The sequence below is a fragment of the Oncorhynchus nerka genome, linkage group LG23 (genome assembly GCF_034236695.1).
Source record: "Oncorhynchus nerka isolate Pitt River linkage group LG23, Oner_Uvic_2.0, whole genome shotgun sequence".
Taxonomy (NCBI): Eukaryota; Metazoa; Chordata; class Actinopteri; order Salmoniformes; family Salmonidae; genus Oncorhynchus; species Oncorhynchus nerka.
In genome coordinates, this window is record NC_088418.1 from 54,519,161 (window position 1) to 54,536,000 (window position 16,840).

General features: G+C 42.5%; 1 protein-coding gene across 19 annotated transcripts in view; it reads left to right on the forward strand.

Annotated features, from left to right (window-relative positions):
- Positions 1-16,840, forward strand: part of LOC115106127 (myosin-binding protein C, slow-type-like) — a 42,934-nt gene that overhangs the window by 18,427 nt on the left and 7,667 nt on the right. For 6 of the 19 annotated variants that reach the window (XM_065008275.1, XM_065008283.1, XM_065008282.1 and 3 more), the window contains 21 exons: positions 917-967; positions 3,791-3,832; positions 4,583-4,624; positions 5,583-5,693; positions 6,060-6,208; positions 6,306-6,423; positions 6,524-6,572; positions 7,366-7,422; positions 9,573-9,736; positions 9,920-10,052; positions 12,396-12,404; positions 12,858-12,982; positions 13,135-13,240; positions 13,520-13,686; positions 13,816-13,981; positions 14,226-14,332; positions 14,425-14,561; positions 15,182-15,446; positions 15,533-15,721; positions 16,366-16,500; positions 16,627-16,794. In XM_065008275.1, the coding sequence (XP_064864347.1) occupies positions 917-967; positions 3,791-3,832; positions 4,583-4,624; positions 5,583-5,693; positions 6,060-6,208; positions 6,306-6,423; positions 6,524-6,572; positions 7,366-7,422; positions 9,573-9,736; positions 9,920-10,052; positions 12,396-12,404; positions 12,858-12,982; positions 13,135-13,240; positions 13,520-13,686; positions 13,816-13,981; positions 14,226-14,332; positions 14,425-14,561; positions 15,182-15,446; positions 15,533-15,721; positions 16,366-16,500; positions 16,627-16,794 (2,490 nt within the window). Of the gene's footprint in view, positions 1-916; positions 968-3,790; positions 3,833-4,440; positions 4,483-4,582; positions 4,625-5,582; positions 5,694-6,059; positions 6,209-6,305; positions 6,424-6,523; positions 6,573-7,365; positions 7,423-9,572; positions 9,737-9,919; positions 10,053-12,395; positions 12,405-12,857; positions 12,983-13,134; positions 13,241-13,519; positions 13,687-13,815; positions 13,982-14,225; positions 14,333-14,424; positions 14,562-15,181; positions 15,447-15,532; positions 15,722-16,365; positions 16,501-16,626; positions 16,795-16,840 lie in introns of all 19 variants that reach the window. The other 13 variants (XM_065008281.1, XM_065008284.1, XM_065008288.1 and 10 more) reach the window with 7 other exon arrangements.

Consider the following 16,840-nt stretch of genomic DNA (forward strand, 5'->3'; position numbering starts at 1 on the left):
CTATTCTTCTCAGTACAGTTTACAGACAGTTTATAGCTGAGGGTCTAGGATTCATAGTGAGGCTATACTGTAGCAACAAGCACAGTGCTGTTGACGGTCACAGCAGAAGCAGCTGATTTAGATGTATGGAAGGTTATAGCTCTCTGATAGTTGTCACTCATCACTCAGCATTGCTCCAGAGCCTTTTTACCACAACAAAGGTCCAGTTTCATATGTCGCTTCTGTTTTACTCAATCCTCACCTCCCCTTCAACGCTCTCTCTATGACACCCTTATTTTTAAGAAATAGCACCCCTTGTGTGTACATCCGGTATTATCGTTTACACTGGTATTCTACAAAAACGGTATGAAAATCTGGATACTACCCAACGCTACTCTCTATAATGTCTCTGGAGGGGAAGCTGAGCTCAGTTACTCTTGATCGACAACAAGCAGAGGGTTTCTCAAGTAACAGGGCTTTTCTTGGATAGTTATGTCTTTAATCTTTCATAAACCTTGTGGACATTCTTGTGTTCTTCTGGCCGCTGCTTGTCAACTTCAATCTCTCTCTTCTTTTCACAGTGCTTCTTACTTGTGCTTCCAGCTTTCCTAAACCAAGCTTGTGGTGTTACGCATAATTCCTTTATTTTACGTACACGTGTGATCTCTCACATCACCGTCCACTCCCATCTCATAGACACTGGTGTGATCTCTCACAGGACACGCTTCGATCTCACGATCAGCACATTTATGGTCTCGTACACTTCATCTATCCATTTCAAAGACATGCATATGTGGTGGTGTTGTGTCGTGTCGGTCCCATGTTTTGTCTTGTCTTGCATGCTTTGTCTTGTGGCTTGTCTTGTTGGCCTGCCTTGCCGGTGATGAACTTGGAGCTTTTAATAGGTGGGTCTGTGTCAATCACACCTTTATTGCAGATAAAGATGATGACGCTACAACCAACACCCCATCACCACCGCCCCCACCAGGTTGGTAACCATGACAAACCATCCTCATTTCTCCCCCCTTTCCCATCTTGTCAAGTCGGTTACCATGGAGACTCCACTATAGGACAGTGCCCCCCATCAACACCCCAAAAGTACATTTTGCAGGAGTCAGTTACTGTGGGGAAGAGTCTAACTATAGAGAACACTATGGCTAGATGGTGGATGGGTCTCTTACCTGTCTTTTAAAGACCAGGTTTTTCTCAGACCTTTGGAATATATTCCTGATATATGCATTTAATACTTGCACATGGCAAATGGTTAGAATATTGCTGGTTAGAATATTCAGGATCATCTCCTAAACTATTGCAATATATGTTTGTGCATATCACATACGTATGTTGTTTACATGCATGCCAATTCAAAAATGGCAAAGCATAATTCCTACAAGCACAAAAACCTTTATTTATTATCATTTGTAAATAAAGGTATGGATGTGAAGATCACATCTGATATGCACACCTTGACTTTTTCTACATTTTGTTGTCTTACCCCCTGAATTTAAAATGCATAAACTTGAGTGTGTCACTGGTATACACACAATGATGTCAAAGTGGAGATGTTTTTTGAAATGTTTACAAAAAAAAGAAAAGCTGAAATGTCTTGAGTCAATAAGTATTCAACCCTTTGTTATGGCCCAAATAAATTCAGGAGTAAAAATGTGCTTAATAAGTCACATAATAAGTTTCAGGGAGTCACTCTGTGTGTAATGATAGTGTTTTGCAAGATTTTTGAATGACTACTCCATCTCTGTACTCCACATACAATTATCTACAAGGTCCCTCAGTCGAGCAGTGAATTTCAAACACAGATTCAAGCACAAAGACCAGGGACGTTTTCCAATGCCTCACAAAGAAGGACACCTATTGGTAGATGGGTAAAAAAAAGAAAAGACATTGAATATCCTTTTGAGCATGGTGAAGTTACTAATTACACTTTGGAAGTGTATCAATAGTACAACCCGTCAGTACAAAGATACAGGCGTCCTTCCTAACTCAGTTGCCGGAGAGGAAGGATTCTGCTCAGCGATTTCACCATGAGGCCAATGGTGACTTTAAAGCAGTTACAGAGTTGAATGGCTGTAATAGGAAAAAACAGAGGATGGATTAACAACATTGTACCGTAATTGCTGGACTATTAAGCGCACCTGAATATAAACCGCACCCACTGAATTATTAAAAAGTATGTATTTTGTACATAAATAAGCTGCACATGTCTATAAGCCGCAGGTGCCTACCGGTACATTGAAACAAATTAACTTTACACAGCCTTTAAACGAAACACGGCTTGTAACAAAAATAAATAGGCTTTAACGAAACACGGATTGTAACAAAAATAAATATGCTTTAACGAAACACGGCTTGTAACAAACATTAAACAGTAGCCTACCGAGAAAGTCAATGGTCACTATCTTCCTCCTCCTGTGCACTGAAACCACTGAAGTCATCTCCTTCGGTGTCGGAGTTGAATAGCCTCAGAATTGCTTCATCCGATGTTGGATCGCTGCCCTCTTCAACAGTCCAGCCTTTCAAAACCCGTTGATGATAGTGGATTTTTTTGACAATGCTCCACGCTCTCAGCAGCTCTATTTCCTTTTCCAACAGCCAGATCGATCGCCTTCAACTTGAAAGCTGCGTCATATGCATTTCTCCGTGTCTTTGCCATGATGAGGGTGACAAAATGACTACCGTAATCAGAATGATGGGAAGTTTGAGCGCGCTCGATTTATGTCACATTATGTGACGGTGCTCAGTTTTTTGGCGGCATGAATCTTGTGAAAGCGGGAAAAATCCATAAATTAGCCGCGTCATTGTATAAACCGCGAGGTTCAACGCGTGGGGGAAAAGTATGGGCTTATAGTCCGGATATTACGGTAGTTACTCCACAATACTAACACAAATTACAGAGTGAAAAGAAGGAAGCCTGTACATAATAAAAAATAAAGTAAAACTGCAAACAATGTGGCAAATAAATTAACTTAATGTTCTGAATACAAAGCATTATGTTTGGGGAAAATCCAACAGAACACATCACTGAAAACCACTCTTCATATTTTCAAGCATGGTTGTGGCTGCATCATGTTATGTGTATGCTTGTCATCGACAAGGACTAGGGAGTTATTTTTGGATAAAAAGAAACGGAGTAGAGCTAAGCACAGGCAAAATCCTAGATGGAAAACCTGGTTCAGTCGGCTTTCCAACAGATACTGGGATACAAATGCACCTTTCAGCAGGACAATAACTTAAAACACAAGGACAAACATACACTGGAGTTGCTTACCAAGATGACATTGAATGTTTTCACTTTATCATTATGAGGTATTGTGTGTAAATGGGTGAAAAAATCATTTAATCCATTTTGAATTCAGGCTGTAAACCAACTAAATGTGCAATAAGTCAAGGGGTGTGAATACTTTCTGGAGGCTTGGAATATACACACATAAGATCCATTCATGCCACTCATGCTCATCATGTATACTGTATGTATATTATATGTTATGTATATATGATGATATTATACATGTTTTGGTTTGTTCTAGACCTCAACTATGTTGATACCATACCGGTTCTCTTGTCTTGAATTGTCTTATATGTATTCATATTTAATTCATTGGAGATTGTTGGTAAGAGTAATTGGAAGTTTCATTTCATACTTTTTTCCAATTACAAGGCCATTAAGGACAATTTGTCATACTTTATTTTGTCAATCATCACAAAGGGTCAATAGCAATATTCTTCACCAGAGTCAAATAAATTGACTAGATAAAAACACAAATTAATTTCAGTAATACTATGCTTTCTTTCACAGAGGATGCCAATACAGTCAAGAAACTCTCTATTGAGCTGCCTAGTAAGATCTCTCTGTTAATTATTACAACTATAGCTCTGACCAAACTAGTCGTTTTGATCAGAATGTTACAACTGCCTGGATGTAGGAAACATGTTCGGAAACATGTATATTTCTAGAAGGTGTTTTGTGTGATTTTTGAAGTTAATTATTTTTCCAACCTTAAGAGGTCAGATTGTCAACGGTGAAACATGTTGCAAAAACATCAATTGATTTTTATGAAAAAGGAATGATAAGAATTTAAGGATTTTAAGGGTCTCCTTTTCTGATATTTTCTGTCTGGCACATGAATGTTATACATATTTTATGTGAACACTCTGATCGTAATACAATGATACAGTTTGTATAAAACTTTATTTTACGAAATACAAAGGCATGAAAGAAGATTCAAAACTGATTCTCCTCACTGGTGAAACCTAACAATGTACATAGTTACAGCTTTTGATTGGCAGCTTGCATCATTATGTCAGAATTGGTCAGGGCTCAGCTTGCTTACTGTTCGATGTCTTGTATTGCTTGCTGGTCCTGAATGTTTGTGTGTGCTTGCTTCTGTGGACTTTACAGTACTATTTCTTATAATATGCTGTAAATTTCTCTCTGTCTTTGTTCAGATGATAGCGTCCATGTGTCAGCCATGGGGAGAAAAGACTCAGGTAATACTATGTAACAAAAGCCTTAATAACCATCCTATTAGGAGGGACGTTTTCAATAGCAGAGCTCCAGAACAGCAGTATTCTCTCTGTCTTTGTTCAGATGATAGCGTCCATGTGTCAGCCATGGGGAGAAAAGACTCAGGTAATACTATGTAACAAAAGCCATAATAACCATCCTATTAGGAGGGACGTTTTCAATAGCAGAGCTCCAGAACAGCAGTATTCTCTCTGGAGCAAGCCCACTCACGAACAGTGTTAGTCTATTAGCTGGCTCTTTTCATTTTCCCCGCATAGCTGGTCCAATGGAACCTGGCTTGGCATACTTTTAAAAGCTCAGGTTCATTTGGACTCATTTGGATGTTCTGCTCCATGAAAAATACTGGTTTCCTAAAATGTCATAGTTCAACTCCCATGTTCCCCTCTAAGGCTTGTAGGAAGCTATGGGGCTTTTGGACGTCAACATCTTTTTCAAACATGGGAAAATGAATGACATTTCACGTAAGTAAGAAGTCAATTCAATGAATTAAGTGACCTAGTTGAGTGTTAGTCTTTGAGTCAGGGATGTAGTAAAGTGGGGGAGGGTAGCTGGGTCTTTACAGTAGGTAGCGAGGGGTGGGGCTGAAGGGACTCCCTATGTAGGTCTGTCTATAGCAGTTTCATCACATGTTGAGCATGGTGACTGCTGGCATGAGTCCTATTCCACTTAGTCCTCTGAGATCTCAAAGAAGACCGGAGCATCTAGAAATTGAAGAATGTATCAATCGATACACTTTTGCACACGGTAAAGGAGTCTCTTCCGATATGGTAATCATTCAAAACCCGTAACGCTTTTCCCAGTACAGGTATTTGTTCTATGTTCCATGTTCTTATGCTTTCCATGTTGCAAAATGTTATGCTTTCCATGTTGCAGCTGCCATGAACAGCTGAGGAACAGTATGAATGTATTTCTGTCTATCTACCTTGGGAAGTATATAACTTTCAGATGAATACAGAGAAGTGTGGTGACGGATTGTTGAAGCCATTGAGTACGAGGAGTGTGTTGGTCTGTTGGTGTTGAGTCTTTGTGTGATGGTGTGTGTCCGTCTCTCCTGATCGACCAGTGTGGTCTCTGGGAGAGGGACAGGCTCCAGAAGACCTTGACAAGCCCGTAGACACCCCACCGCTGTCCAGCCTGCTCATAGAAAGACCCCAGGGCGGATCCATCACTGTGGGTGAGTGCCTGCAGAGTGAGCTCTCCTCTCACAGCTGCTGTAGACCAGAGATGATATACTCGTAGAGATCTTTTAAAACCCTTACATGTATTATATTTGTACTGGCCAAGGTCTTTTAGATTTGGCTGTCTCCCTTGTTAAAATAGCCTCTTCTCTCTGCCTATCTCTCACTGCCTCTCTCTCTCTATGCTTCTGTCTCCCTCTATCTCTCTCTGCCTCCATCTCTTTCTCTTTCTCTCTTTCTCGCTCTTGCAATTGTATTTATTCTCTCCAAGAGAAGGGACCTCTGGTAACCATGTGTAGGACATCTTTCCACATCAAAGGCTATTCCCACCATGGACATGCTGTGTTTTACATGTTCACAAGGTGGAGACATCTCCTTTGTTGCCAAGGTGGAGGCCCAAGACCTGCTCCGTAAACCCACCATCAAGTGGTTCAAAGGGAAATGGATGGACCTGGCCAGCAAGACCGGAAAGCACTTGCAACTGAAAGAAACCTTTGACCGACGCACCAAGGTAGACAACCTCCCATGTATAGCTCTATGTACTGTATGTTAACACACACACATTGGTCCCCTAGCTGTCCTTCCAATACCTATGTATCGCCCCGCAGATTCACACATTTGAGATGCATATCATCAAGGCCAAAGACAACTATGCTGGAAACTACAGGTGTGAGGTCACCTACAAGGACAAATTTGACAGCTGTTCCTTTGACCTGGAAGTGAAAGGTTTGTTGCACTGTTTGAGTCTCCGTCGTACAGCAAAGAACACACACTGAAACACGAGCAGTAATATACTGTGTTATTGTTTTGCATTATTGTCTTTCAGAACTGGAACAGTCACAGAGTGTTGATATTCGATCAGCCTTCAAAAGAAGGTAATGAGAGCAACACAATCTGACCACGTTATTTCGGTTTTTGAAAACAGACAGTTAGTAGACTAGTTTTCAGAGTCAACAACAGAGTGATATTTTTTACAGTTAGTGGTTATATTGAGCATTTGAATAATGAGTATCCTTTTTTCTCATAATGATAAATATGACAAAAGTAACATTAAACACAAACTTCACTGGTTTCGAGCAAGATTCATTACACATGGCAAATAAACCTGAAAATGTACATCTGAGCATCAGATACGTGGGTGGGACATTGTGGCTCAGTAGGAAAACCATGGCTCTTATCACAAACCAACATGAGAGCATAATGTCTGAAACATAATGACCATGAAATCCGATGTGATTAACCTTTATTAAGGTAATTACCAATCAACGTGTTGAACAGCACAAAGGCCAATGCTTGCATTTGAAACTCCCTCCCAACAATGTGTCTGAAAGCAACGCAAAACATCCCAGCCCCATAGCATTATCCCAACGTAGCTGCTCAGTGATGCTCCTGCAACACAGCAGAAAAATTGTGGAAATGTTGTCATATGCTGGCTGGGATCGCTCTCAATACTCCTTACACAAACCAGTTCGTTAGAAGCATTTAATTGGAAATGAATCGAAAGGGTTTTTGTGTAAGCCACCAATCATGTGTTAGTCTGAACCTAATGCATTTGATTGAAGTCAGTAGCCGCTGCTTTGCGTTGTTCTTTTAGCATTGTTTATCTAGTTGCCTGTTACTGTTTCTACTCTGATTAAATCTCCATTAATCTCTTCTTGTTAACAACAGCAGTGAAGGACACGAGGATGCAGGGGATCTTGACTTTAGTGGTCTTCTTAAACATAGGTGAGAGTCACTGTCCGTCCTCAAGGGGACAGTCTTATTTTGTTTTGTTTTTTACTATGCCCTTGTTTTGGGTGTTGACCTCTTTTCTTTTGCCCCAGCAACCACCATTGAATCTTTTACTCTTCCAAATTGCTTTCTTATTTTGTTACATGGTCATATGTGCATTACAATATAGCATAAAATATTAAAGTGTATTAAATATAATATATGAAATATAATATAGTACAGTATATTAGTTAGTACATAGGTGAAGTAACATGTACTGTAAGAGTACATCCTTTCATTAATATTAGGTTTTACAGTGAATCACATACAAAGTTACTATCTAGCACACTATCTACTCTCACATATTGATAACTGTATTTTTGAGTTTCTTTTTTCATTTGTAAATACAAGTCTACATTTTTTTCTTGGTTCAAACATCAAGACAACAGCATGTTTTTTCAATGTACTGCCAGTACAATAGACCTAGACAGACCGTGACACATCACTGAGGTAAAATTACACATTTATTTGGGCTTGTCTCTTCTTCTTCCCTACACATTCAGAAACCAAAGGTTAGTAGAGAGAATAACCTAGGTAATTAAACGATTAGACCTTACTGCGGGGTAAGTACTATAATCCTGTAGCGTCCCCAGCATGGAATGTAGTTCTAGGATCTGGAACAAGCAAGAGTGTTGGCCTACTGTAGCAAGATAACACTTCATTTACAGCCGACATTCTCAAATGCTCCATTAACAATCAGTAAGGATGGAAATGGACTTTGCGTCATAACGTCTCTCTGCTGTTTGGGATGACAACTTTTTTGATCAACAGTAGGGGTCAGTAATACTGTGTTTATGAGGCAAAGGGACTCCCATTTCGGATCATTAATGATCTGCTAGTGGACCATTTATAAATGATGCTGTGAAATAGTGTTATCACTACATTGTCATTTTATTTCAACTTAGAAATACAAGACACATATTACAATGTTTATTTCAGTCTACAAAGTAATTGCCTGAAAATAAACAAGAAGAGAGATGCATAAGAATGAAATAATAATTCCATGCTTTTTTACCTCCAAAGCTTTCCGACATTTGGGAAAATGTCCATGAAAGAACGGCCTGATTGAATGATCTTTATTTCGCTGCCTAATGGATCTACTCACGCCCAGGGCAACATGCTTATTAACCTGGATCTCACAGATCTAACATCCCCTATGGACGCCTAGCCTTCCATCTCTAACACGGTCAGAGCGTCTCTGAAGTGGTGATGAGTGAACATACTGAGACACAAGGCAAAGGGATGGGCAATGTGAATAGAAAGAGAAGGAATGTAGACTTTATCAGCAGCACATCTTGGAGTAAGAGCTCCCTATATTCCTGCATGCAGCACCTAGATCAGTAGTTCTTTCCCAAATTGTTTCATTCTGTTTACCCCCCTTCCCCAAGGAACAAAAGTAGCCTAATAGCATTTATCCGTTTATGACCTTTTTTGTTATTCATTAATACAGCACTGGTTAAAATGTATTTTCTCTTGCAAAATCTCACCCTAAAGGCAAGTAACAATGTCCAGACTAAAATAACTCGACACTGGTCAAAACCCCTACCTGAAACATATTCAACTCCCTTGTAATAATCTGATCCCTCTACTTTCCTCAGCAGTAAAACCCTTCCTATAGGATATAATACATATAATAGACTAGCCACCCCCTCTCCCCCGTAACACCTCATCCTCTCCCCCTGTAACGCCTCATCCAGAGAGGATGTCAGAGGACAGGTACAGGGCTTCAAACCACGCCCATCCCTTTGTGTGACATGTCCTGAGGAACTCTGTAGGGAGAGAGAGATGGGAGGGAGAGAACGTGTGCCTGATATAAGGAGAGGGAGAGAGAGAGAAGAAGAGATTACTTTTAGAAACACAGCAGATCAGTAGGACAGCGGAGGGAAAACACTCTTCAGAAGTAATTCAGTAGGAAGTCCCTATCTATAGTAGATACAATTGAGAGTAGTCTTCCTTCAGCGCAGTCACAGCCCCTTTTCTAGTACCCTCTCCAGAACCTCCTTCCCCACCCAATACCCCCCATATGGAGCAGTTCCTCAGGACACGTCGCGATAGCCCAGAGCGTGGCCCCAGCCCTCATACCCTCCCCTCGTGTCCTGCCCCAGGGAGCCCAAGCAGGATGAGACGCCTGAAGTGGACGTGTGGGAGATCCTGAAGTCGGCCAGGCCAGACCAGTACGAGAAGATCGCCTTTGAGTACGGCATAACAGACCTGCGGGGTCTGCTCAAGAGGCTGAAGAAGACCAAGAAAGAGGAGAAGAAGAGTGAAGGTGCTGAATTGAGTGTTTGTCCATGCGACTGTGTTTTACTGTTGGGATTATGCTGCACTATGGATTTATATTGTTTAGCTCATAATCAGCTAATCTGTGATTATTCAGGGGAAAGGTTCATGTTTCACTGGTCTTCTATAGGATGCATAACCATTGTCATGGGATATTATCTTTTTTGTAAAGCTTTTGCCAAGAAGTTGGATCCAGCATACCAGGTGGACAAAGGAGGGAAGATCCGCTTAGTGGTGGATCTTGCAGACCCTACAGTAGAGCTGAAATGGTACAAGAACGGCCAGGAGATCCGTCCAACTCCAAAGTACGTCAAGCTTTTTCTTCTTTCTCCATATGTTAGTCTTCTATATATTTTCCTCTCTTTCATCTTCTCACAAATGAAAGGCATTTTTGGGAGTTCCTCATAAAATGTGTTTCATTCGTGGTTTGGTCCTCATTGCCGGTCCTCTGGTACTTGTAGTTTTTATCTGTTCCTTGTCACATCTCTCAGCATTGAAAAGCAATGGTTCACATGCTAGTGTTTCTGATGGTCTCGTGGTGCAAGTAAGGACGCATACACCCACACGTGCGCATCAAAACACACATTGTTTTACACCAATAATTGCTTTCACATAATGACACACACATACAGCCCTGTGTGACCCCTGTTATGAACAGGGGTTTTCCTCTACTGCCTCAGCTCTTGTCAACCAGGGACAAGTCTGACCCTACATGCCCTTTACACCTATACAGAGCTCCCATTGTGTCCAGACACAAACAGCTACAGGACCAGCCCAGATCTCGGCACTGTAAACCATTGCCAGCTGATGCCCAGTGAACAAATAACGTTCTCTCAACACTAATGTGGTGTTGATAAGATGCCACATGCATCTCACCAACGCATCAAGAACGTTATTTGTTTTTGGGGAATGCTTGGCGCTGAGCTACATTTGAGTGGAAATGCACTGTTTGATGATTTAAATAATGGTCCTTTGCTATTAACTACAGGTCCTTTTCTGTACAGGGAAATGGCGGTACCTTCTCCACAGGTCTTTAACACTTGGCTTTGTAACAATCAATGGATGATCTATTGTTTTGAAAGCTGTGTACTCCACTAATGTTAGTGTACCATAAATATAATTTGGCGTAGTTTAAGTGTATTGATCTTACCACATTGTGTTATTTTCTTAGCTCTCTCTGGAAATCATTTGTATAATTACGTGATAATGACCGAGAAGCCAGTGTTTCGGGGATATATTGGCACGAGTGTTGTGCAAACTTGCTTCGAGGGCATTATCATTTTTATACAACGGATTACCAACATATTCAAATAATGAATGACATATTTTAATTTTCAATGTTATTTTGATGAATTTATTCATACTATTTCATCCTTCCACTAGATATAGTCCCGACACAAATCTAGGGTTGCTACCCAAGCCGGCTGGTCGTTTGTTCTATTGGTTTGGTTGCCAGAGACTCGACACAGTCGTTCAGTCTTTTTGTTCTGTATCTATGGACGTGACCCATTTGTTCGTTCTAAATGTTCCATTGCCATACTGGCTGGCAATGTTCTTACCCCTTGCTTGCTAGCTAGCCAACTACGGCTAACTTACAGTCACATCAAACAGTGCAGCCAGAATAACAACAGTAGCTGCATTTGCATTTGTTTAAGCTGTTTTCTAGTGACATTTATTCAGACACAACCATAACACTGAGCTAATGAGGCGCGATTCGCCTGGCATAGAAAATGTGCTCTCTCGTCAGGACACTGTTGTTCAGAGGAGCTAGCCAACAACCGACTGCAAACTAGCTGGACTTCGTTGACATTTTTTTGTATAAATCCATAAAAATGATGCCAGCTGATTCATGATTTCGACTGGCTAAGAAACACTGGCTGCCTGTCTGTCTCGTGCCGACTCCCGACACGTTCATTACTATGTAACAGCTGGAGATTGTTTCAATATTCAAATTCAATGTTGCAAATGTCAGAGAGACAGACAGCAAGGTTTATACAAATCTCTGGTGTTAAAAACTAAGTGTTAGTCTAAAATAAATGTGAGATAATGTCTAGATGCTTTTTATAGTGGAGATCAAGTTTATAAAGTGCCTGGTGGGCTGATGAGACAGTGGATTGTGCTGTCCGATGGAACAGAGTAAATAGGCATTTTAACATCATAGATTTAGCCATTGGTGATTTGTGGAACAGACACAGGATGGAATTAGACCCACCCATTGTATAACTACTGTTAATACACATACTTTTGAAAGTTAATCTCCTCACTCAATCTAACATCTGTATTACTCGATGTTACAAGACCTCTATGTACCCTCAAAATGGCAAGTGTGTACTTTGACCCTTCACTTTTTAGAATCAATCTCAGGCTACTCTCAGTTGAGGTTGTTCAAAGCCAAGCCGAGTTAAAGCCATCTGGGAGGTTATTGCAGTTTTCTGTTCCCTGGTCTCCAGTGGTGTATTTCCCAGGATTCCCTGTTATGAAGATCTCTCGCTCTCTCTCATTTTGTTGTAACACTATTGGCTGTTACAGTCCACTCCTCTATCCTTCTGTCCTATTTGTCTGTCTGTCATGCCGTGGTGCTCATCCCTTTCCTCTGCCATAACCACTTCCTCCTCTGGCTCCATTCCGGCTCCACTGCTGACCTTAAGTCAAAGGAAGTAAGTCCACCCGTCCTACATCCCTGACCTCTGGTGTGACCCCAACCCTCTATCTACTCTATTCCTCTGGGTGTGCACTGACAACCCACGCTGATGCATGTTGGGATGTGTTTGTTTGTGAATGGGGGCGGGTCTCTGTATATGAATTTGTCTGTATATCTTCACATTACTATGATTTCAATGACAAAGGTTTTTGATTAATAAACTAGCACAACATTTTATTCTTAAAATAATCGAATATAAAATAATAAAATAATACATCTATTTCTGCTTTTGGAAGACACAAGTAAGCAAAGTAAGCAAAGGCAACTGTCTGTGGATGATATGAAGTCTTGAAATAATTGCCATTCACAAGCATATATGGTATAATATAACTTTCTCTCCAAGCACATATAGTCAGTCACAGTATGTTGATATCCAGTTATTTGATTGATTGATGCACTTGCTGCATAGGTTTATCTTTGAGCAAAAAGGCACACAGCGGATTATGGTCATCAACAACTGCGGCCTGAATGATGACGCTGCCTATTCCGTAGCCGCGGGAGAAGAGAAGTGCACCACAGAGCTGTTTGTCAAAGGTACCCCTCTCCATTCCATCATCCTTCTCTCTTCATTTTAATGTCTCTTTGAGGAATTAGTGGGACCAGAATGTGGTCTCTCCACAATTTCACACTTCACTGTTTCTAATTATATTGATGCCTTTTCTGATTTGTATCTTACCTTGCTGCAGAGTTACCAGTGAAGATTACTAAAGAGATTGAGGCGGTGAAAACGACAGTGAACGAGAGGATTGAGTTGGCGTGTGAAGTGTCTGAAGAAGGAGCTCAAGTAAAATGGTAGGGCTATGTCAACTTATTGTGTGTGTATGTGTTTTCCCCCCTTGTGTTCCTGTGTGTTTTCCCTTGTGTCCTTGTGTGTGTGTGTGTTTTTCCCCTGTGTGTGTGTTTTCCCCTTGTGGCCCTGTGTGTGTGTGTGTTTTTCCCCTGTGTGTGTGTTTTCCCTTGTGTCCTTGTGTGTGTGTGTGTTTTTCCCCTGTGTGTGTGTTTTCCCCGTGTGTGTGTGTGTGTGTGTGTGTGTGTGTGTGTGTGCCTCTAACCTTTCATCTTCCCCCTCAGGTGTAAGAACGGCGTGGAGGTCCCGACCGGGCCCCGGTCACGCTACCGTGTCAAGTCTGAGGGGCTGAAACACTGGCTAATCATTGACGATGCCTCAAAGGAAGACACTGGAACCTTCTCCCTCATGGCCTCTGGGGGAACCTCTGAAGCCAAAGTCCAGGTTGAATGTGTGTATTTCACTTCCCTCTCCTTTCCTCACACATTCTCTCTTACTGAGAAACTGTAGATCAACTAAATTGATGACTATTTTTAATTTTTTCTATCCTCTTATTTCTTTCCATTCTTCCCTTCATCAGTGAAGCCACTGAAGATTATTCAGGATTTGCAGGACATGACAGTGCTTTTGGGCCAGCCACTGAAGATGCACTGTGAGATCTTCCCTGGGAATGTTCCAGGTCGTTGGTACAGGAACGGACAGTTGATCCAGTCCAACGACCGCATCAACATCCTGCAAAGAGCCAAGTACGTCACCTCCCTCCCACTCGCCCATCTCCTCAGCCCCATACCTGTGTTCCTGGGGGTTTCATACCTGGTCAAGTAACAGAGGCAAAGATTCTGGGCCCAAATCATGATTCACCATTAGGCCCATGTAACCTGAGCAAGAAAAACTCTGGGCCTTAGCCCTTCCATCTGTCCTCCTGCTGGTCTCTAGTGTCTTTTTCATATTGATTAAGCTGTCTTCTCACTTGTTTTCTTGTTTTGACAGGAACCACCGATTAGAAATTGTGAACAGCACCATTCACGATGCTGGGGATTATACCTTTGTGCCAGAGGGATACTCTCAGAGCCTCTGTGCCAAAGTTCATATCGTTGGTACAGTCATTTTAATGATACAAAACCATCCGTGGGTTGATAGGAATATTATAGAGCACTTACTTGTTTTCTTCCTTGTCCCATTCTTACAGATCCTCCCAGGGTGCACCTGGAGAGCTTGAACTTTCCTGACAACACGGTGACCATTGTGGCAGGAAATAAACTCCGTGTGGAGATCCCCATCAGTGGAGAACCAGCACCCAGAGTGGTGTGGATGAAGGGAGAGAGGGTGAGTGCTGACCCGGGTCAAAATAGGCTTCATTGGGCCTCCCGGGTGGCGCAGTGGTTAAGGGCGCTGTACTGTAGCCCCAGCTGTGCAATCAGAGACTCTGGGTTCGCGCCCAGGCTCTGTCGTAACCGGCCAAGACCGGGAGGTCCGTGGGGCGACGCACAATTGGCCTAGTGTCGTCCGGGTTGGTGAGGGCTTGGCCGGTAGGGATGTCCTTGTCTCATCGCGCACCAGTGACTCCTGTGGCGGGCCGAGCGCAGTGCGTGCTAACCAAGGTTGCTAGGTGCACAGTGTTTCCTCCGACACATTGGTGCGGCTGGCTTCCGGGTTGGATGCGCGCTGTGTTAAAAAGCAATGCGGCTTGGTTGGGTTGTGTATCGGAGGACGCATGACTTTCAACCTTCGTCTCTCCCGAGCCCGTACAGGAGTTGTAGCGATGAGACAAGATAGTAGCTACTAAAAACAATTGGGGAGAAAAAGGGGTAAAAAAAATGTTTTTTTAAATAGGCTTCATTGTGCTCAATTGTTGTCATAAGTACAGTATACATACTGTACTGTATGGGTACAGTATACACACTGTACTGTATGGGTACAGTACAATCTGCTATTTGCCATCGTAGGTAATCCTTGACTCGGGCCACCGTGTGCGAGCTGAAACCTTCTCGGACCACACCAGCCTCACCATCGACATCGCAGAGAAGGAGGACACAGGAAACTACAAGATAGTCCTGCAGAACGAGGCTGGGGAAGCAGGGGCTAGCATCAAAGTCAAGGTGGTGGATATCCCAGACCCTCCTGAAGTTCCCCTGGTCACGGAGGTGGGAGGAGACTGGTGCTCTATGACATGGGAACCCCCGATCTATGACGGAGGCTCACCCATCTTAGGTAGGTGTGTGTGGGTGGTTTTATGCTAACAAGTTGGATATTCTGGTGTGTGTGTATGTGATATAGAACTATGCTTTTCCCCAAAGGCTACTTCATCGAAAGGAAGAAGAAGCAGAGTTCCAGATGGATGAGGCTGAACTTTGACCTGAACAAAGAGACCACATTTGAGCCTAAAAAGATGATTGAGGGTGTCCCGTACGAGGTGCGCGTCTTTGCTGTGAATGCCATCGGCGTGTCCAAACCCAGCGAGCCATCCAAAGCCTTTGTGCCGCTGGGTGAGTTCTGAGTAGGCGATGTTCGCTTGGCAATGTAATCTTTGTGACAAAGCCAGTGAGGTGACACTTACAGTACAAAGGCGTTATCCTCTTACGTAAGCCAATACGGTTTCTCCTGTGGTTATATCATATCACGATAGTGGGAGAAAAATGAAAGAGCCGGTGCTGTGATACTGTGTGATAGTGCAGGCCATTGTGTGGGCTGCCCTTCCCCTTTGCAGCTGTTCCTCTGATACCCAACTATTCCAAGCATTCCGCATTCTGACTGTGACCTCTACTGGACGTGGCCGGGGCTTTAGGAGATATTAAATATGTCTTTATAATGGCTGCCAAATCATCTAGGGCTTATAGGTTTAGGAGATCAGCCTCCCACAGGGTTCAATATGAGTTAAACGTGATGCAGAATATAAGAATAGACGTTAAGAGCCGCCTCTAATCAGATCTGGTGAACAGATTGATGACATACCAGCGCCAGCTAGAGGGTTGTCCCACACACATGGGCATGGAGGTGTTTCTTACATTGTATGCATTATACTGTTATTATGGCAGTTGAAGATCAACTTTTGACAAGGCATACTATACATGCAAGGAAATGTTTGTGTGAAGTCCAACCGTTGTAACACTCTCACACTGATTGCTCTCAGCTGTGACCAGCGAGCCCACCATGCTGGTGGTGGATGATGTCACAGACACCACGGTGACCATGAAGTGGCGTCCCCCAGACACCATCGGAGCTGCAGGCTTAGACGGCTACCTGGTGGAGTATTGCATCGAAGGAAGTAAGAAACGAATAGACTTTGTCTTTTATAACTAGAACCCACTTGACATTTCATGATCAGGAGAAACTCCTGGCCTGTTAATAAGTATTACCTGCTGTGTTAAGTCTATGGACATGTTCTCCACAGCTGATGACTGGAGAGTAACCAATAAGGAGCTGACAGAGAAGACTAAGTACACCATCACTGGCCTCCCTCCAGAGGCTAAGATCCTGGTTAGGGTAAGGGCTATCAATGCTGCCGGCGCCAGCACTCCCAGAACACTTCAGCACTCTATCCTGGTCAAAGAGGTCATCGGTGAGTCCTAGCCACTCTCCACTTCTCTTTTTGATGTCTGTATGTA